Below are 23,007 nucleotides of genomic sequence, written 5' to 3' on the forward strand. Positions count from 1 at the left end.
CAGGGGCGTTACATCGGCACACTGGGTAAATGCAGTGGCGGATGGGCCTGAGGCGGATAGCAATTTGGCGCATGTCCTTCCACCACCGAGGATTGCAGGGCGCTTCAGTTTGCCTCCTGTTCCTAACTCCTCCTACTCCGCTTCCTCATCCTCTACCGCCTCCTCATCCGGTCAGCGCAACACCTTCACCACCAACTTCAGCACAGCCAGGGGTAAACGACAGCAGGCAGTTTTAAAACTTGCCTGTTTGGGGGAAAAACCAGCAGACAAATGAGTGGTTGCTGCCAGCGAGCCTCAAGCCCGGCCTGGTGGTGTGCGATAACGGGCGAAATCTCATAGCAGCTCTGGGCCTAGCCGGTTTGACGCACATCCCTTGCCTGGTGCATGTGCTGAATTTGGTGGTGCAGAGGTTCCTTAAAAATTACCCCGATATGTCAGAGCTGCTGCAGAAAGTGCAGGCCATCTGTGCGCACTTTCGGCGTTCTCACCCTGCTGCTGCTCGCCTGTCAGCGCTGCAGCGTATTTTCGGCCTTCCCGCTCACCGCCTCATATGTGACGTGCCCACAAGGTGGAACTCCACCTTGCACATGCTGGAAAGACTGTGCGAGCAGCAGCAAGACATAGTGGAGTTTCAGCTGCAGCACGCACGCGTGAGTCGCTCTGCGGAACAGCACCACTTCACCACCAATAACTGGGCCTCCATGCGAGACCTGTGTGCCTTGTTGCGCTGTTTTGAGTACTCCACCAACATGGCCAGTGCCGATGACGCCGTTGTCAGCTTAGTTATCCCACTTCTATGCCTCCTTCAAAAAACGATTCGGGCGATGATGGAAGAGGATGTGGCACAGGATGAGGAGGAGGATGAAGAGGTAACATTTCCAAGGCTTTCAGGGCAGTCATTCGCAAGTGGCTCCGAGGGTGGGTTCCTGCACACACAAACGCCAGGTACACAATTGTCCAGCAGGGGCACAGTTCTGGAGGAGGAGATGGAGGAGGAGATGGAACCATGTTCACAGCAGGGTGGCACCCAGGCCAGCTCATGGCCATCACTGGTGCAAGGCTGGGGGGATACAGAGGACACAGACGATACACCTCCCACAGAGGACAGCCTTTCGTTGCCTCTGGGCAGCCTGGCACACATGAGCGATTACATGCTGCAGTGTCTCCACAACGACCGCCAATTTGACCACATTCTAACTTGTGCTGATTACTGGGTGGCCACGCTGCTGGATCCCCGTTACAAGGACAACGTACCGTCCTTAATTCACTCACTGGAGCGCGATCGCAAGATGCGCGAGTACAAGCGCGCGCTGGTAGACGCAATGCTGCTGGCATTCCCACCTGACAGCGGGGCCACAGTGGAAGCACAAGGCCAAGGCGGAGGAGGAAGAGGTCGCCAACGCAACCAGGGCACCGCCAGCACCTCAGAAAGCGGGGTTAGCATGGCCAAAATGTGGAAAAGCTTTGTCAGCACGCCACAACAAACAGCAGCACCAGAAGCTCATATGGAACGTCTTAGCAGGAGGCAGCATTTCACCAACATGGTGGAGCAGTATGTGTGCACACGCCTACATGTAGTGAATGACGGGTCTGCCCCCTTCAACTTCTGGGTCTCCAAATTGGGCACATGGCCTGAGCTTGCCCTTTACGCCTTGGAGGTGCTGGCGTGCCCTGCAGCCAGTGTATTATCTGAACGTGTATTTAGCACGGCTGGGGGCGTTATCACAGACAAGCGCAGCTGCCTGTCCAGAGACAATGTGGACAAGCTCACGTTCATTAAAATTAACCAGGCATGGATCCCACAGGACTTTTCCGTACCTTGTGCAGAATAGAGAGGGATACCGACCTTACCCAGCCATTGTTCTATTTTTGATCTTTCTCACTCTTTTGGGGTGTACCCTAATTTAAAATGACTGAAAAAAAGCAGTGTTGCCTACCTCGTCCCCCTCCACCGCCGCTTCCACCTACACCGCCACATCCACCGCCACCTCAACCTCCCTCCTACTCCATATGGGCCTCGTCCTTCACAGATGAAGAAAATTGTTTTATTTTTCTGTTTTGTTTTTTTTTTTTTTGTTGTTTTAAGTTATTTCCCTATCCACATTTGTTTGCAGAGCACTTGCCATGCTCTTAACTACGTTTTGCTGCCATTTGCAGCACTCTAGCCCTTTCCGTTGGTGTTTTAGAGCCATTTTAGTGCCTGAAAGTTCGGGTCCCCATTGACTTCAATGGGGTTCGGTGTCCGGGTAAAGTTCGGAAAAAGTCCGGGACACGGACCCGGACTTTTTTTTTCAGGTGTCCGCTCAACTCTAATTTTGGGGTGTAATTTATGGTATGCACATGCCATGTGAGAAAAGTAACCTGTTATGACAATTTTGTGAGGGGAAAAAAAAAATCTTGATTTTGCAAAGAATTGTGGGGAAAAATTACAACTTCAAAAAAACTCACCATGCCGCCTCCTAAATACCTTTTGAAATGTCTACTTTCCAAAAAGGGTTCATTTGGGGGTTGTGTAAAAAATCAGGTGCGCTACCCAAATGTGTATATTGAAATACAACAATAGTGTAAAAAATATACTAATTATAGAATAAATTATGAAAACAGTTCAAATCGTGCTAACAAAATAGTCCGAAATGTGACTGGTGAATCACCAATGTGCAATAAACGTCCATATTAAAAGTCCATAAATAAAGGTGCAAATGTGGTGACATAAACTTCAAACTCAGGAATATGTGAACTGTGATTGGAAGGTGCAAGGTCCCACCACCAGCTTAGCCTCTTACCAAAAGTTAAACTTTAAGGGCATATACGGATGTGACCGCTCCAGGGGTCATGCAACCAGGTGGAGGGATTCCCAAAAAAAACTCAGAAGGCACTCTAACACACTCGTGCTCCCTAGACTCTTACCGGACAAAAGCCAGACAAGAAGCTTGGAATAATATTGATGAGTGATCCTGCCGGGAATTGCTGGGCTCTAGGATGGTTGCTGTAGTTGCTTGTGTCCAAGAGGAACAGACCCAAACAGAAACCTGATGGTAAACGATCCTGCCAAAAGTGCCTGGACTCTGATAGGCTACTGTGACTTCTGTGTCTGGTTAACCTCAATGATAGGGGACACAACATAGGGGACCGCCATAGTGCATTATCAACAGTAAGATTTTATTGAATACAAGTGATTGCACTTACAGTTATGAAGACAATTATAGCGAGTTCCCTCAAGGTGGAGCTGTACGGCGGGGTCCGCCTGCAGTGCGGACCACTGCCTAGGTCTAGTTGTGATGACGCGGCGCCTCCTCTCTGACGACGTTTCTCCCGATTGGGGATCCACTGAGATAGGAGGTGGGGCCAGCCTCATCACTTCCGCCTTTAAATATGCCCTTTAACCAGCACTTCCGGGGTTCGGGACCCTCCCATTCCTTCCTAAGGACTAGCAACCGATCATATTTGTATGTAAATGCGACCATATCAACCTCAAAGGGATGAAGGGAGTTTTAAATGTCGCCAAATGTTATTATGATGTACATTTACAGTCCGGAGGGTCTGGATGTCCACCGGAAGTGCTCGCTATGTTCATTTCCTGCTGTCCCTTATCTATGACGCTGCAGTTTATGCTAATACTGAGGACACTTCCGCTGTCAGCAGAGTATGTTCTCTTCTCCTTTTTAGGCACAGCGGCCAATGAGGAAAAAGGAACGATCTCCAACATCTGCTTATTGTGCACAAAGCTGATGTGAAGCATAGCTCCTTAAACTTTTTTCTTTTTGCAGCGAGATAGATGGGGAAAAAAACATTCAAACATTCAAAACCTTTAATTACAATAAATTACCGGGCTTTTAACCGTTTGTGGTATATAGCGTTGTATGATGCTTATATGAATAAAAAAGCTGTGGGATGAACTGGTGAACCTCCCAACAGCTCTAGTTTGTAAAAACTCAAAATCTTAAGAAGAAAAAGAGCTAAAAAATTACTTCCAAAATTGAAGTTAAAAATTGAACTTATCAAATAATTCTTAAAGTTAAAAAACTTAGAATATTAAAATATTAAAAATGTTAAAAAACGTTTTAAAAAAGAAGGAAAAAAAGCTTGGATGATATAAATTCTTCAACGACATGCTAATGAAATACCAGGAGTCCTAGTATCGAATTATGTGGCTGCATGGAGAGACCCACATGCTTCTAAATAGTAGAGGAAACATGAAGGATGTGAGTCAAATTTCCAAAGAAGAGACCATGGGACATAGATGTCAGCTATTATTAATGAACGCATTTATGTCCCATTCAATATTGTGTCCTTGGGGCTTGTAACTCCGGAGCTCATAGATCCAGAAGGTTTCCCTTCTGGAAATTGCTCTTTTCATATTACTCCACCGCCAGTGGGGTTGATACTTCTCAATTACAACAATTTTCAGTTTGCCAGGATTTTTTTGGTGGTGAATAGCGAAATGCTTCGAAAGACTGTGACAGGGAAACCTTTTCGAATATTGGCCAGATGCTCGCCTAATCGAATATTGGCAATCCTCCCCACATATTGCTTACCACATTCACAGGTGGCCAAATACACTACCCCCTTGGTGTGACAGGTGTGATAAAATCCCTGATGGGGTAGCTTTTTCCTGTAGTGGTGGAGGTGAATTGCTTGGTCTTGATGGTGGTAGCATTTAGACAGATGTTACACCTCCTGCAAGGGAAATAACCTTGGAGGTCAGGAAAAAATTTGGAAGTTAGAGGTTTTTCAACCGGATTCCTTGCTATAATTTCTTTTAAATTCTTCGCCTTCCGAAAGATCATCTGTGGTTTAGATGGAAGAGAAGGACCTAATAACGGGTCTTGTTGCAGGATTCCCCAGTGCTTTCGAAATATATGATTCAGCCATCGATAGTGGCTGGAGAATTGCGTTGTGAAGGCAAACTCAAACTTCCCCATAGCATAGCATCTTTAGATCCTTCTTTGTCCTTGGGAATAGATAATTCGGATTAAAAGGAGAAGGGAAGTGATTGGCGCTGCCTGGTGGGATGTTATGGGAATGTATATGTAGGATACTATACTTCTAGTAAGATATCCTATAGAGACGTGTAGTAATTTGATATTGAAAACAGTGAATCATCAACTTAAAGTCTGATAAATGACAAACCTGTGTAAAACCAAAGTGGGTCTATGTATAAAAAATAATATAATAAAACCCTATATACATAACATCAATAAATAAATTTCATACGTACAATAATGTGCAAAGAGAAGTGCAAAGAGTGAATCAAAAAGTGAAGTGCTAAAAAAATAAATAAAATTAATCCAATGAAATCCAGTGGTAAATATGTGACCATAAAATAACAATAGGTAAGTATGCTATAAAAATGTCATTTCCGTCCACTGAACCCGAGGCTTGGGACGCACATCCGGCGGTTGGTTCGCACGCTACTTTCTGGCGTGCACCGCAAGAGAGGAGGTTGTGGCTCCTATGCCAGACGGGCATATCTTTGTATTTTATACCTTGTGAGTACATGTCTTTTTTATATAATAAAGCTGTTCTGTGAAACAATTTTACACTATTGGAGGCTCCTTCCCTTTTTCTCCTACATACCCGGGCACTGTACTGGATTCCTATTTAATACCTATTGAGCTGACATCTGCACTACTACCACGGAGTGATACCAAGGCCATAGGAGATCCTGATTGCCAGTGTGTGGGAGCGATCCCCTAATAATCGACCCGCTGTTTACCCCTGTAGGGGTAAGGGAATCTGGTAAGCGCAGGACCCCAGGCTCAGGGGAACACTTCTTCCTTCTGCCCACCCACTATACCTTGGGCATAGAGAAAAGAGCACTACAAATCCACCATATATCGACTTCACCTATTTAGGACTTTTTTTTTTTTTTTTTTTGGACTTTTTAAACCACTGAGACGGCACATTTACTTGGATTCATTTGTGGGATTATTTGTATTGACTTTTTAGTCTGCATTTTTTCATTTATGTACCGCTAGTTCGGCACGGATATTTTCACCAATTAATTGGTTCACTTTTTGCACCGTTTGCACCTATTTATTTATTTATTTATTGAGAATTATTGATTCATTTTTTTCTACTCGTATTTACTGGCACTTTAAGAGCATACCCATCGATTGTCATTTTTAGGGTCATATATACGTTATTTATTACTTTACTTATATTTATTAAGAATTTTTATAGCATACTTACCTATTGTTATTTTATGGTCACATATTTACCACTGGATTTCATTGGATTAATTTTATTTATTTTTTTAGCACTTCACTTTTTGATTCACTCTTTGCACTTCTCTTTGCACATTATTGTACGTATGAAATTTATTTATTGATGTTATGTATATAGGTTTTTATTATATTATTTTTTATACATAGACCCACTTTGGTTTTACACAGGTTTGTCATTTATCAGACTTTAAGTTGATGATTCACTGTTTTCAATATCAAATTACTACACATGTCTCTATAGGATATCTTACTAGAAGTATAGTATCCTACATATACATTCCCATAACATCCCACCAGGCAGCGCCAATCACTTCCCTTCTCCTTTTATTTCTTCAAGTGCTCCCCTTCTAGGGTCGCATTTTTGAAGTGGGCAGCAGCTAGGTGCGGTGTTCTATTGTACATATATACCCCTCATCCTAAGCGCGGAACTACATACACCCTAGATAATTCGGATTGTTTGAAGGTTGCAATTTCTCGTATCTCTCCATCTAATTCATTCCGGTCGTATCCCTTTTCTATAAACCGATTCTTCAGAAGGTGGGCTTGTGTTCTGAAGTCTTCATCTTCTGTACAGTTGCGCCTAATTCTCCTGAATTGCCCTTTAGGCACCGATTTTAACCACATAGGGTGATGGCAACTGTCAGTGGAGATAAAGCCGTTTCGGTCTGTCGGTTTTTGGTATGAGCTGGTGATAAATCCTTGTCCTTTCCTCCATATTACAAGGTCAAGGTAATTAATGGAGGTAGTACTCCATTGGTAGGAGAAACGTATGCCCCAGCTGTTACAATTTAGCTTCCCCATAAACTGGTGTAGGCTATCTTCCTCTCCTTTCCATATAATCAAGGCGTCATCAATGTAACGCCGCCACATCACTAGCTCGTTAGTTTTCACCGCGAAGATGTTCCTATTTTCCCATAAAGCCATGAACAGGTTGGCGAGGCTGGGGGCAAATTTTGCCCCCATAGCCACGCCAGTACGCTGTAGATAGAATTGTTGATTATGGTAAAAATAGTTGTGTTCCATACCAAATTGGAGAAGTTCTAAAATGAATTTCTTCTGTTTTAACAGGATGTGATAATCTTGGTCTAAGAAAGTGCTGACAGCCTCGTAGCCTAACTCATGAGGGATGACAGTATACAACGAGGCCACGTCGGCTGTGATCAATATCCCATTCCCTGGAACTTGGAGTTCAGTGATCTCTTGGATACACTGGGTGGTATCTTTCAGGAACGCCGGTGGGGGTTGTTTGTACTTTCCTGGCTTGTAGTGCCTCAAGAAATTTGATAGTCGTACATCAGTTCTGATCAGGTGTAACCAATTTTCAATGATTGCCACTATAGCTTGTAGACTCTGTCAGATAATCGTACGAAAAAAAATCGCTTTCAAATTGATCGCACGATAATCTGATTGTTAGTACACAGCTTTCCAAGCTGATCACAACATTTCGTCCAACAAAATCTGAAGGGACGAACACGAAAACTTTTGTCGTACGATAGCCTAGCAAACGACAATCGTTTAATCCGTATGGCAGGGCTTGACAAATTTGCCTGAAATCTAGGAGCCAGCTAAAAAAGTTAGGAGCCAGTTTTTTTTTTTTTTTTTTTTAAACTAACAACCAAGCTTTATTTAATAAAACGGATACTAAATTTACACATAAATACGACTAGAACCCCACTCTCCTCTATAGCGCAATTGGATGGAAACAGACTGTCTCTCTTTTTCCATCCGATGCCATCTGATCCGATCCTCCGATTACCGCTCCATAGAGGAGAATGAGGGGTCCGATCAGGTCTGTCTGAAAAACTGTCAGACGGACCCGATCAGACAGCCCGTGTGAAAGGGGCCTTCGGCTGTGGCACGTCGATGAGGAAAAAAAAAAAAAAAAAAAAAAAAAAAAGATATAGATATATATATATATATATATATATATATATATATTATATATCATTTTTTTTTTTATAAGAATTGAAAAAAAAAAGAATGTTATATATATATATATATATATATATATATATATATATATATATATATATATAAACATTCTTTTTTTTTTCAATTCTTATTAAAAAAAAAATGATATATATATATATTATTTATTTTTTTAATTTTAAAAATAAATTAATAATAATAAAAACACTCCCTGTCCACTTACCTTTAAGCAAAGGTAACTGGACAGAGAGATGAAGCCTGCAAAAACTTCCCATCTCCTTCCAAAGAGCAGATGAGAAGGAAGGCATTGAGAACATGCATTACTCCCGGCCACCACAAGAGGGCGCCAGTTCCCCTAGCCTCTCATCTAACAGAAGAAGGCCGAAAAGCCGGGGCCTCAATTTATGGATGGCGTGGAAGTCCGTGCACTCGGGAAAGAAGGTGGGGGCGCAAAAGGGACAGGACAGCTCCTGCAGGGCCCCCCAGGCGCCAGGTCGCTAATTCTAGTCGCAAATGCGACCTGGCGCCCGGGGTTTGTCGAGGCCTGCCGTATGGTATACGTTCACTAAAAATCTATAGCCAAAGCCCATGCATGATCAGAAACCCGAAAAGAACCCAGAAAAAGCCTGGCTGCCATTGTTTTGTTTTGTTTTGTTTTTTTACACTGTCCGATGCGTAGCTACGCAACCTGGAAGCTTTTCCAGAATTGTACGAAAAAAATCATGTGTCTAGTACGCATTGTTGAATTCGATACTAGTATCATACAACAAAATTCGAACGATACAAAGACCAAATCCTATACACTTATTTGGGTTATTTTTATCAAAGAAATGTAGCCGTATAACTTTTGGCCAAAACTAAATGAAGAAAAATTACTAATTTGCAAAATTTTATAACCGAAACAAAGAAAAATGCATTTTTTTTTTCTTAAAAAATTTTCGGTCCTTTTTTTTCATTTTATAATGAAGAAAATAAAAAACCCAGTGGTGAATAAATACCACCAAAAGAAAGCGCTATTTTGTTTGAAATAAAAGACAAAAATGTAATTTGGGTACAGTGTTGCTTGACTGAGCAATTGTCATTCAAAATGTGAGAGCACTGAAAGCTGAAAATGTACCTGGCTAGGAAGGGGCTCTAAGTGCCCAGTGGGTAAGTGGTTTAACAACACCATGTTCTCAGTCTCTGTACAGGAACATCCACTATTAAAAACATGCAGCTTATTGCTTCTGTGAGCTCTGCAAGAAGTGATCTTGGAAACCAGGTAGTGTTGGCAGATAGTAGCAAAGCGATTCTTTTGGTGGTTTTAATGCAAATGAATGAAATGGAGCATATGCTTGGAAACTCTTAATAAAAGGGTTTTTCATCTGCTGATATTTTTGATGCTTTTTATGGTGGCTTTGGCACATTTCGGGGGGGAAGGGGGAAACGGCTACCTATTTTTGACAGGTACCCTTCCCCACTTCGGGATGCAGCGCCGTCCCTCGGAACTTCGGCCCCCTCCTCCGCTACCGAGCCAATAGGCAAGCGCAGTAGGGACCCGCCCGTGAAGCCACAAGGCTTCACTGCCGGGTTCCCTTAGCGGCAATGGCGGCGGCAGCACTCGACAGCCAATGGAAACATCGGCTGCGATGCTGACATCGCGGAACTCCAGGACAGGTAAGTGTCCTAATATTAAAAGTCAGCAGCTACAGTATGTGTAGCTGCTGACTCTTAATTTTTGGAGGGGGTGGAACTCCGCTTTAAGAACACAGGAATAGCATAAACAGTATAGGTTTAAACACCTAATCAACACATTTTAAGTTTATTTACACAAAAAGGAAGTAATTTGGTTTTCATGTTTATTATCACATGGTTTCTATAGGTTTAGCACTGCACCTTTTCTCATATACAGGTTCACTTTAGTGTCGACCCCCACCTGCATCTGCCTTTACCTGCCTAGCCTTGCTCCCCAGGTGCCCCATGGGAGGCAGACTAACATAACCAGTACTTCTGGAAATGGGCAAATAATTGACTGGCTGTTATGCTGAGACATCAGTTTCAGTATTTTGTCATTGACCCAGAACATGTATGCAGATACGTGAAGTCATAGAAATGTGAAAAGTCCTTATCTGCATATTTGTTCTGGGTAAGTGGGTGTAATTTATTGAAGCAAGAGAACCAACATAACATTTTTCAGAAGCCTGGGTCAGCAGTGACAGCCTCCTTGTTTCGCTCATGACAGGTTACCCTTAAAGGCTGTTAAATGGTAAAATTGTCAAACTTAATTTTCTCCAGCTCTATAAGTAGAATGTGATTGGGTGCAGAACCACCTTTTACTATATTTTGCTTTTGTTGTTGGCAGGATTTACCGCTATCAGACGTTCGATTATTCTTTCTCCACCACGGAATCCTTGCTGCATGCTATGGGTGGGGATGACTTTGTATCAAAGCTGAACATGACTATAGATGAAGCGATGCAGAAATCTGGATTCACACAGAGGTTTATTGATGACATAGTGGTTCCAGCTATGAGAGTCAACTACGGGCAAGGAGTTAAGATTAATGGATTTGTTGGTGAGAATTTGCTATGCTGCTGAATGATTTTTCTAAATTTTGGTTGTACAATGCTAGAGGGATGTTTGCCTTGACTGATATGGTAAAAGGGAAATTCTAACATTTTTGGATCAATTTTGTATATAATTATACATTTTAAAAGCATATAACTATTTATTTTAACCAGTACCTGCCTGGCCTATAGCAGATTGATCGCTGGGCGGGACCCTCCTCTTACTGGGTGGACGTCATATTGCGTTCTTCTGGTCACTTTGCTCGTGCACGCCCCCACGGTGCGGCGATTGGTGGTAGGCCGTGTCCCTCGGACACAGCGCATCACCAATCAGGGTAAAAAAACCAACGACCTTGGCTCTTTACCATATGATCAGCTGTGTCCAATTACAGCTGATCCTATGTAAACAAATATGGGCATTTCCTTTTCTCAGCACTGTCACTGTGTGAGGAAAGGAAAGCTGATAACCAGCTTTCCTGTGACAGAAGACATTTGCACTGGTCATCAGTGCCAGGATTATGTGTGCAGCCCTGTCAGTGCCCATCAGCACACATCACTGAAGGAGAAAAACTACTTATTATGTAACCGAAATTAAAGTGTTTTTTGGTTCCCCCCCAAAATTTTCGGTCTTATTTTTTTTTTTTTTTTTTTAGGCCAAAAAAATAAAAAACCCAGTGGTGATTAAATACCACCAAAAGAAAGCTCTGTCTGTCTCAAAAAAAAATTGATAGAATTTTTTTTTTTTTTTCTGGGTGGGGGGTGGAAGGTTGTGTCCTTTTCTCCTGAATAGACTATATGGAAGAGAAGTGTGTTTATATTATTATATTCGATATGTAATGATCATCTGGAAGAGATTTATGTGTATGTTTATGTATGATTTGTAATGTTGTTAAAAATAATAAAATATTTTAATTAAAAAGATAGAAATTTAATTTATTCAAAGTGCGACAGCACTGAAAGCTGAAAATTGGCCTGGGCAGGAAGGCGGTGAAAGTGCCCAGTAGGCCCAGTAAGCAAGTGGTTAAATTATTTATACTTTACAAATAAACATTCAGTAATGATGGCACCCAATGCCACTGTTCTCATTTAGAAATATTGGGTTTTGTAAGGGGGATGCTGAGCAGAAGTTGTTTTCAGATTGTCACTGTACTTCAAAGTCTGACTTACAAAGGGTGGGGAGAAGGGGGCTGTGTCATTTCTTTTATTAGATTAGTGTTTTTTAATACTATTATAACTAATGTTTTAACCACTGTAAATTAATTTCTGTGTATCTTAGGGCTCCTTTACACTTGTTTCGACTTTAACACACATTAGAGCACCTAACGCTTTAGCATGGCTTTTTTGAAGCTTGAATAAAGCTGGGCAAATGCCCTCTGTGTGTTGATTTTAAAGGGGCTCAGTAGAACCTCAGCTCAGTAATACCCCCACTTAGCAGATCCCCAGCTTAATAGTACCCCAGTTCAGCAGATCCCCCAGCTCATTAGTACTCTCATTCAGCAGATCCCCTGCTCCGCAATACCCCCAGCTCTGCTTATTCCCCTCACAGTAGTAACCCCCAGCACTGCTGATCCTCTTGTTTGCTGATCTTCCTCTCTCTCCAGTCCCCACCCACCTCCTGCTATATTGCTCCCATGCGTCGCACTACGCGTGACATCTGCTAGTTTATCCTGCTCCAGTCCCCCAGCTCTGCTGATCCTCTGCCGCTGAGTCTCTTCTCTCTGGTCCCTGCTCATCTTTCGCTATAGCGTTCCCCTGTTGCACACCACATGTGCCATCTGCTAGTTGCTCAAGTCCAGACCCCACTACCTTTCTTCTGCTCCACGCTGTACATCAGATGTGACGTCTGCACCATACACTCCCAGAATATATGCACATAAATGAGAAGGGACTGCTGGTGATGTCTTTCTGATTTACTTGTTGGTTTCCCACTGCATCCTGGGATATCTCATACCTGCAATACCTCCAAAAGAAAGCGAAGCTAACTCTTAATAAAAGCCCCTCAAAATCTACATGTGGTGTTAACAAAAATTGCCATAGACTTCTATGGAGGTTTTGGAGACACTTTAACAAAGAAAGCTACATGGGGTATACTTTTGGAAGCAAAGCAAACGCAACAGTGTGAACAGGATTGTAAGATAACCATTTAATTTAGTTTTACCTTTGATTGGCATTCAGAGTGCTTTAAAAAATCGTGTCAAATGCCACATTTTGAAGCAAGTGTAAAGGAGGTATTATTATGCAACTTAAAAGTAAGTGAAAGTAGTGTCTGGTTGGGGTGCTAATAAATCACTGCTCCCTGCAGCTGTAAGATTACACCCAGGATGAAGTAATTGGCCTGGAAGGATGAGTACGCATTTTCATTTTGACATCATTCTGATATTAGTTAATTGTTACATGCTTATACTAGGTCAATAAATTCAAGGCTAGAATCAGAGAAAGACGAGCAGAATTTTGTAGGAGGAGGACATCATTAGTTTGGCTATCTTTGAATTCTAGGTTAATATGTCCACCCTTCTCACAATATCTGTGGATATCCATTGTTGGTAAAGATGCCTACAGGTCTGAGCCATGAGATTAGAATGTGTTTATCCCAGTGTTAATTACTGTCACTGTTCATGGTTCATCCTCCTCCTTTTTTTTTTTTTTTTCCCTTTCCTAGGTGCTGTTTCTCTTGCTGGGACTGACTCTGGACTGTGGGCAGTGGTAGGTGGGAATAAACTGGTTTGTAGTGGCCTCCTATATGCGGCAAAAGCCCAGCTAATTCAAGGCACTGTCACTTCTGTGCAGGAGAAAGTTCGCTCTACAAAGCCTGGTGAGTGTGACTGGCATGGCTTCAGATCCACAGAGTCCAGATAAATCTGTTGATCTGCTTTATACATCAGTATTATTTATGTTACAGAAAGCTGGCATGAGATCATAAAAGCTACAAACATCTAATTCTGTCCCAGTGACCCCCTAATCACTGGCTCTGGAACAAAATATGGTTCTCATTTACTTGTCAGGTACATGTGCTGCTCTGAATTTGTAAAATGCTATACACTTGCTATAATTATAAGCCAGTGCAAATAATTAGTTGAAATAATTATCATTAACAGGGTTCTTTAACTGCCCCTTTAAAGCAAATTGATAGTCTCTTGAAAGCACGAACACCTCAACCCCACTTCCCGAGTCACTTGTATTCGCCTTAACTGAACTCTTATTTGTTTTATTGAGCCCAGACCCTGTGTAATGTAAGCTCTGCGACAAATGGTCCTCGAGCTTAAGAAAGAATTGATATTGTCCTCACATGAAAGGAAAGAATACCTATGTTAATAGACACATTCTAGCTGACTGATCTTGGGGTGTAGAGAATAGCTGTGTTTTTAGGTGATTGCCAATTTCCCAGGGGAAATCCTGATGTGATGCGCACCGGAGATAAGTTTGTATCCCTACTACCCACCTGCATAGCAATTAACATACTCTACATGCAGGGTGATCTAATTGTGTATGTTATGTGACAATACACAAAACCATCTTCCTTTCCAACAACCTTCTATTGTCTGTGGTCAGCTAACAAGTAAATTTGAACCCCATAAGCTTAAAGTAGAACAATTTTTATTTTTGGATAGAGTAAGGGAGGGTTAGAATGCCTGTAAGGTTTATTTTTGCCATCTATGTCCCATTGGAGAGATTTACCTTCACTTCCTGTCCCAAAACAGGAAGTGAGGTAATCCCTGCAAATTAAGGGAATCTCTTGGGGGCCCCTAGGTCAGCAAAACTAGTGTCCACATTACAAGACTTCCCCTATATTACTTTTCTTGGGACAACCCAAAAATTTGGAATTTTCTTTTACTTTAAATTATAATGGGGGTACAGACAGCAGTAGAAACTGACAAGTGTTCTAATCCGACGCCACTCTATCCAAAACTAAAAAAAAAGTTTTGCCTTTAGTTATACTTTAAATCAGGTGTGGACATGTCCTAAAACAATATTAAAGCGGTAAACCCAAAAGCAAACATTTGTTCTATTGCAGCTTATTGATTTCTTAGATGTTGTGGCTGTATTGGTTTTCCTTTAACCACTTGCCGACCGCCGCACGACTATCTACGTCGGCGGTCAGCCCCTCACAGGCAAACTAACGTAGGGCTACGTTGCTTGCTTGTGAGGGTCTAGGGAGCGAGCGCGCGGTCACGGACCCCCCCCCCCGCGCGTGTGACCAGCGGACCCGATGTCCGCCGGTCACTCGGCGATCGGCGGGGGAGAGGGAGAATGTCAGGCAGCTTGTGTAAACAAACTGCCTGTCATTCTCCTCGCTGCAAAGACACTGATAAAACGGATCTGGTATGTAGATCCGTTGATCAGTGTCCTTACAGCTAGAGCCACAGCCAATCACAGTAGAAACCACGCCCCTAGGGACACACACAGCCCCTCCCTTCCAAATAAAGTTAACCCCTTCACTACCAGTGTATTTTTACAGTAACAGTGCACATGTATAGCACTGATTACTGTAGAAATGTCACTGGTAACCCCAAAAGTGTCAAAAATGTCAGTCAAGGGTCCGATCTGTCCGCCGCAATGTCGCAGTACCGCAAAAAAAATCGCAGATCGCCGCCATTACGCGTTAAAAAAAAAACAACAAAAATCTTTCCCTTTGTTAGTAAACGCGATAACTTTTGCGCAAACCAATCAAAATACGCTTTTTGCGATTTTTTTTTACCAAACATAGGTAGCATAAAATAAATTGGCCGAAAATTTTTAAAAATTTTGATTTTTACATTTTTTTTTGGGGGAATTTCATATAAAAAAATGTGAAAAATATTGCTATTTTTGCAAAATTGACGCTCTTTTTTTGTTTATAGCGCGTGATCAAAAAATCGCACAGGTGATCAAATACCACCAAAAGAAAGCTCTGTTTGTGGGAAAAAAAGGACGTCAAATTCGTTTAGGTACAGCGTCGCACGACCGCGCAATTGTGCGTTAAATTCACGCAGTGCCGAATTGCAAAATACCCCCTGGTCGGAATGGGGGTAAAATCTTCCGGGGCTTAAGTGGTTAAGGCTTTTTTTCTCTTATTTTTACCTAGTCATTTGGCCAATAAGTCTGTTTGTCAAAAGAACAAACTGTCCTACAAATTTATTAGTTAAGTAGGTTGAGACAAACCATTTACCACTGGCAGGGCTGGCTAAAAATCAGCTTTTATTTGTGTAAAACCTTTATCCCCAAAAAAAAAAAAAAAAAACTGTTACTGTAACACAAGGGTGCTCAACCTGTGGCCCGTGGGCAACCTGTGGCCCTCAGAGCCCACTGATATGGCCCTCAACCTCAAACCAGTTTAGAGCATACCTGGGGTCGACATCCTGTTGCTCATGATCTGGGCTTGCTAACCCACCATCCCAGAGCATCCGAGTGCATCAAGCCGGTGCCGGCAGCAGAGGAAGCACACAAGGAAGGGGGCCAAAAACCAGGAGTCGCATAAGCCAATGCTTCCGCAGTAGCGCCAGCTCCTGTCCAAGGTGCAGTTATACCAAGTGCACTCTGCCTCTAATCCTTTTTAGCAGCCTGGAGAGCAATGCCAGTAGAAGCTGAAATTGGGGGAAAAAGGTCAGTATATCAAACAACACATACACTGCGTTTTTGCAGTGGGCAGTCTAGCACCTAAAAAAAGGGTTAACCATTAGGCTGATTTGTGGGTGCAGCACAGTGCACCTGCGGATTTCCTGTGCATTAGCTCTGTGTTAGCTGCAATGAGCCATAAACTTCTATTATATCCTGCAGGTTTGGTGCACTTTCTGAAAGCGCACCAAAACTCCTGAATGCAAGAATTTTGGTGCGCTTTCAGAAAGCGCACCACACCCACAAGATATAAGTCTTTGGCAAAACGTTTCAAACCTGCAGGAAAGCCACAGGTGCACTGTGCTGCACCAACGGCGCAGGTAAACCACAGCACATCAGTGTGAAAGCAGCTCAGGACAGTAAGGGCTCTTTTACATTTGCGCTTTGGGGGGGGGGGGGGGGGGGCTTTAAAAAAAAAAAAATCCCATAGTTGAGATGTGTTTTTACCCCCCCCCCCCCAACCACTGGTGTAGTGTCAGGGGTCGCAATGACCCCTGCCCCATACTCTAGGTGCCCATGCTGTCACATTCTGTTTTACACTTGGACAGGAGGGGTGATGGGGGGCAACATTTAAAGAAACTGAATCTCTCAATTTTCCTCCTGCAACGGCTGAAAACAGGCGTCTCCTCCCTCCCTCCTGCTGGCTTTCAGGCGTTGCAGCTGGAAAATGTTCATTTTGCTATTCAAAATAAAAAATGTGAAAATCTGAACCATTTCATTGTGACCTGCAACACCCCCGCTGTAACTGCTTGTGTAATTGCAGTGTGAGCTGGAATTTGGCTTCAGTTTGTTAGTGTCATTAAATCTGCTAGTACAGCGAACACACTCCCCCCCCCCCCCCCCCCCTCCCAGTGATGGCTCGCTAAGTGTGTTACTGGTCAGATCACCAGGTGAAAACCAAGGGAAAAATGTCAAAAAAAGAGAACGAATGCAGCCACCACATCTCATGATTGATAAGCTGCAATAGATTCCATTTTTAGTTTTGGGTTTATTACTAATTCTTTTAGCAGAGAAGATAATTTCAATGTACCAGTGTCTCCAGAAAGAACTTCCCTGGCTTCTATAGTCATTCAGTGAGATTTAAATGCACAAAAGAAGCTCCTGTACCTTTTTTGGGCATTATGCGTCCCGCGATTCTGTTTGCGAGATGTTACCGCGAATCGGCAGGCGGAAATCGCGGCAACATCGCACAGCGTTTGGGGTGCCATTGCAAATTACGGGCAACGCACAGGCGTCCCGCTATTTGCAATGATTCCAGGATCGCAGGCAGAATCGTGGTGATTCTGCCCGTGATCTGCTACGCCCACATGTGAACGTAGCCTTATAGTCAGCTTGTCACATATAGGCTTGTTCATAGATCTGAACTGTTCTTAAAGTAAAAGTTTACCTTTCTAAAAAGAAAACCATGCACATTTTTTCAGGTAAAAAAAACGTCCATTTATTTTATATTTTTCTAAGAGCCTGTAAAGCAGATAGTGGATGCAATCTCAGGCAATATGCAATCTGCTGCAGACTGTCAGTGTATCTTGTATACCTCGTATGGGCAGGCAGTTACTGAGTGACAGGAAGACTCCATGAACTACTAGAGCGCTCACTAGCGCTCCTGTAGATCATTGAGAACTACAAGCCACCAGCCGCAATGGCTGTCGGTACTCGTTCTGTGAAGCCCTGCATAGCTGTTTTCTTTTCAAATTGTGACAGTTGGTGCCACAACGGGGAGAAGGTTGGAACATGTAACATGTTCCCAAAGGTGAACTTAGCCTTTAAGTTACTATAAAGCTACATGCTTACCAATTAATGGTTTATACTGTAAATACCATCCTACTTGGCTCTCTTTCCTTTGCCTGGAAATGACTCTTAGAGCTAGGAGTCAGAGGTTAAAGGCCTTTCAGTCTGAATATTGCAATGCATTCTGTTAAATATACTGTCTTCCAGCTCCTAATTAACTAAACACAGAGCCATATAGTTGCATACATCATCTTAACTACAGGATATTATGTGTTAGAGTAATGTACACTTGAGACAGTAGACTAAATTCAGAAAGTTTTAAAACAAGAAATAAGGATCATTGTTTTTATTAATGTGACTGTAATTTTTAAAGCTCATTGGACTGGACTGGATAATCAGTTTTTTATAAAATTAGCTTATCCTGGTGTTCTGGTTAGTGGATTGGATGTTTTTTATCAGTATGCTATCAGGCATTTGGTGTAGTAGTAGCTATCAGACTTCATGTGACCTCTCATCTCTAACCCCAGAATACAGAGTCATCCTCGGACAGTGCAAGTTAGGCTAATTAAAGGGAAAATGTAAATATTGCAAGTCTGCTAATTTATGTTAGCGACTGAATATTAGTCACCTTAAGTTAAGTTTTCATTTTTATCATACCTAGAGATGCTGTCCTCTTGCCCATGCAGTGCAAAGGGACAGTATCTCTGCAAAGGGCATCCCCCGCCTACCATCTATATTATATATACTCCCCTAGAATATACTCTTTTGCCATTCTCTCCTCTGCCGGTGACCTTAGGGAGTGATGATGACACTCAGTCATGTGGAAGTTTTTGGGCCTAGCTATTGACTGCTAGGACTAGGCACTACTCTCTAATACCTGGAAATATCTGGTATTCTTGCTGGCTGTGGAGGAGGAACAATAGGTGAAGGAGTGTAGGTAAGGCAAATGCCTAGGTGTTAGGGGATGCCCTTTGCAGAGACACTGTCACTTTTGCCTTGCATTGGCGAATTTACAGTGTTGGTTACTTGATATCACTATTATATTTTTCAGTTATTTCAAGTATTATTACTCTACATAAATTTAAACAGAAAAGTTTCAGTGCATTAAAAAAATAAATCTGCATCGACTTAATGTTTGAGATGGGACAGAACAAACAAGTCTCCGATCAGAGGGTAAGCCATGTACAGCCGTGCGCACAAATGTGCATACAAATAAAACACATGTAAGCCAGCAAAATTAGTGCTTCAAACCTGGATCCGCTTACTTAATGATCGGAATGGGACAGAACAAACAAGCCACTGCTGAGAGGGTAAGCCACATGCTGCCGTGCGTGAGGTCACTCCGTAACTCTGCTCTGACGCCTTGCGTCCCTGTGAGGGGACTTCTTCAGGGGACCCTCCGAAGAAGCCCTTTCCCAGTGACGAAACATGTCAAAGCAGTGTTATGGAGTGACATCACTCACAGCCGCACGTGCCGGCTTACAAGTGTTTTTATTTGTATGTAAATTTTGTTTTTACGAGTAACAAAGATCTTTACAGAGAGGCCTAGATGTGATAATATTGCTTTGAGGATCTTTCGTTATGTATTGGAGTGGACTTTATGGAGACGTGAGGGATTCCCTTGCCTCTATTGAGAGCAAAAATTTGGTGATGTTGGTGTTCATATCTTTGGTGCCATTGAGCCACTTATAATTCAGGTGAGCAGAATCATAAGCATGACTGCTTTTAATTATTAATTTTACTTTTTTTTTTTTTTTTTTCTTTGGTTATTGCAGGGAATACAGTGAAGCTGTATGAAATAAGCTATGTAAATGACAGAGGACCTGGGTTGGACTTGTATGACATTGTAGTCATTGCAACACCACTCAACAGGAATCTTGGTAACATAGAGTTTGTGGGCTTTGACCCACCAATCAGAACCTTTTCCGGACCTTACCAGCAGACGGTGGCCACATTTGTTCATGGACGGATCAATGCTTCCTTCTTTGGATGCGCCAAACCATGTCAGTTTCCGCTATCAGAAATATTAACTACGGATAACCCCAATCTTTTTATCCGCAGTATTTCAGCCGTATCTCCAGTAAATCCAGTCCCAGAATCTGATGCATCAAAAGGTTCAGGTCTCAGAGTCTGGAAAATCTTCTCTCCGGAAGTCCTAACCGATCAACAGTTGCATCAGCTGTTTGAGTCTTACCATGCAGTTAAAGTGAAAAATTGGTTGGCTTATCCGAGATACAGCCCACCAGAGAAAATACCACCAATAAAACTTCATCGCGCAATTTATTACCTGAACGGCATTGAATGGGCAGCCAGTGCCATGGAGATGAGTGCCATCGCTGCCAAGAATGTGGCTCTTTTGTCTTACCATCAGTGGTATGAAAAGAGTGATCACATTGACCAGGAGGATTTAGCACAACGACTAAAGTCTGAGTTATAGAATTTTTTTTTTTTTTATGTCTGATAATTATCAATGTTCTAAAACTACTGAAGACAAATACACCTTTTTTTTTTTTTTTTTTTTTTTTTTTAATCCTACCTAAAACTTTAGTGCTGAGCGTAGGCGGGCCAGATTCCTACTTTCTTCCTTGCTAGGTCCCTTCCCAGTCCAGCCCAGAGAGTTAAGGGACCAGGGGATACAGAAGAAACAGAAGCATCACACATCAATAAAAGTGTGTTTATTTCCGTATAAAGTCAATGCCTAATTTTTTTTTCTATGAGGACATAAATGTATATTTTGGTCTCCGTAAGCCCAACTCTAGGTTTACTTTCACTTTAAATAGTTTTTTTTGGGCCAATCTGACCCAAACAATTTCCTTTACTAATTAATATGTCTGCTGTCGGAGGAGATCATGATGCAATTTAAAAAAAGACAACGCATTTTTCTTCCTTTCTGTTATAACATTTTGCAAATAAATAACCGTTCTTTATAAATTTTAGACCAAAAATTTATTCTTCTACATTTCTTTGGTAAAAATAACCTAAATCAGTGTGTATTATTTAGTCTGCAGGATAGTTAGTCTACAAACATGTTGCATATATTTGAAAATTGATTGATTCTGTTGTATTGACAGCCTGTTTCATTTCTTGGGGCCCAAAAATGCCAGGCCAGTACAAATACCTCCCCAAATTACCCCTTTTTGGAAAGTAGGCAGTCAAAGGTAATCTGCTTTTGGTAATTTTTTGTTAGTACAATTTTGTGAAATGAGAAATACATTCTTTTTTTGTTCCAGCATTTTACATACTGTCACCAGTGCAGTACAGCATTGCCATATGACTGGTGTGGTGGTAATTAGGGACACTAAAGACAGTGTATGTAAAGTTTTTTTTCAAAAATGTATAATTTTTTTTTTTTTTTTAACATACTGTGACCAGAGCAGTACAGTATAATACTCTGGGGGGGGGGGGAGGGGGATAACCAGGATTTTTTTTTTTTTTTTTTACACACTACGATTGCTTATACCAGTGATAATTACTGTTATAAGCAACAATTTTTGTGTGTACCAACCATAGTGTGTGCAGTTGGGAAGCTGTGATTGGCATCCAGTGTGTACTATTGGGAAGCTGTGATTGGCCACAGCTATCACATAGTACAGATGCACTGCGATTGGCCTTGTCTGTTTCATGTGAGCACTGTCACCAATCACAGAGATCAACACAATAGTACACAATGAATGGCTATGAATGGAAGCCATTTATTGTGTACCATTGCCATGTGATCTGCTGTGATTGTCCGGCAGACACGGTGGGTGACAGGTCGTAATGCAGCTCGCACCGCAGGGCGCGATCCTTGGAGGACCATCGTATGACGTCCACCCAGCATGACAACATAGCCAAACCTTTCACTCTTAATACTTTATTTAAAAAAAGGGTTGTATTGTTTAGTTGTAGAAGAATCTAAATATTTTTGGCTGAGTAGTGTATTTTGGAGTACAGCAGGCAAAAAAACAAAATACTTTAAATGTATGATCCTGTGAGAAGATACTTTTCTGCACACAGTTTACTGTATATTCTCCACACAATTGAAGGACACTATAGATAGCTATTTTTGTGCTACATAAAAACTGAAAGATAAACAGAAGACTGCGCATGGCTTTGACGGGAAATTGAATACCCTGGTAAAAGAGAAGTATGGCCAAAGCTTTTTTTGGGTCATACTTCTCTTCTGGGTCTACACTCCTATGACCCAGAATCAGCTGATGTCCCAGAGCCTTTCTAGGCACTGGAAGGATCCCAACCATATTGTCAGGAACCACCCAGCTGCCTGATTATCAGCTGGCTCTGGCTCTTGGTGCATGGTTCAAAACTGAAGCCAGCTGTGCCTGCCATCCACTCCAACCCGGTGCTCCAGTGAACACTGGAGAGGCAGAGCTCAGAGCAGACCAAGAACTCAGCGATCAGTGGGCATGTGACTGCTCCATTTTTGGGCTTAGAGCCAGTGGGGATAGCTGCAGCATCAAAATGAGGTGAGTATGTATGTTTGTATTTTGGATTCACACACTTCTCCTTTTAATAGCTTGCTTTTTGCAGTTTAAAGGGAATGGAGAACAGGTAAGGGAAGATAAAGGGTTTTGATCAGAGGTTTTGAACAAACATCATATAAGGGTGTTTATCTATTACGTGACTAGCACTAGCCTAGTTCTCTTTATTGGTACAGGTATGGCATATATGAAGTACTTGTAAAAATTATAAGTGCATCAGTATAAAAGTGGGTTAGGTTTATTGAACCTTGATCTAAAACTACTCACATTTATTGGGTTGAGTAGAATTTTGCAGCTTCCAGTAGTGTTCAGGGGTCGCCCTCATGAAGTGTAAATGTAAAGAATTTGTACTCCTCCAATTTCCTATGTTGTGCCAACTGCTTCCAGTCTGATGACCGGCAGTGTGGCAATAATTCTTTTAGACTCGGCCAAGAAGGGTTTGAGTTCAGACAGAGCCTGTATGGTAGTACCTACATGTCCAGAACTCTGCACTTGGCCACATAACTTG

At 42.2% G+C, this 23,007-nt stretch overlaps 1 protein-coding gene across 1 annotated transcript in view; it reads left to right on the plus strand.

Annotated features, from left to right (window-relative positions):
- Nucleotides 1–20,507, plus strand: part of PCYOX1 (prenylcysteine oxidase 1) — a 41,999-nt gene extending 21,492 nt beyond the window's left edge. The window contains exons 4-6 of the mRNA XM_082255363.1: nucleotides 10,498–10,709; nucleotides 13,361–13,513; nucleotides 19,797–20,507. Of these exons, the coding sequence (XP_082111489.1) occupies nucleotides 10,498–10,709; nucleotides 13,361–13,513; nucleotides 19,797–20,458 (1,027 nt within the window). The 3' untranslated portion in view covers nucleotides 20,459–20,507. The remainder of the gene's footprint in view (nucleotides 1–10,497; nucleotides 10,710–13,360; nucleotides 13,514–19,796) is intronic.
- Nucleotides 20,508–23,007: the final 2,500 nt, after the last annotated feature.

Source organism: Pelophylax lessonae (genome assembly GCF_965119305.1).
Source record: "Pelophylax lessonae genome assembly, chromosome: 4".
Lineage (NCBI taxonomy): Eukaryota > Metazoa > Chordata > Amphibia > Anura > Ranidae > Pelophylax > Pelophylax lessonae.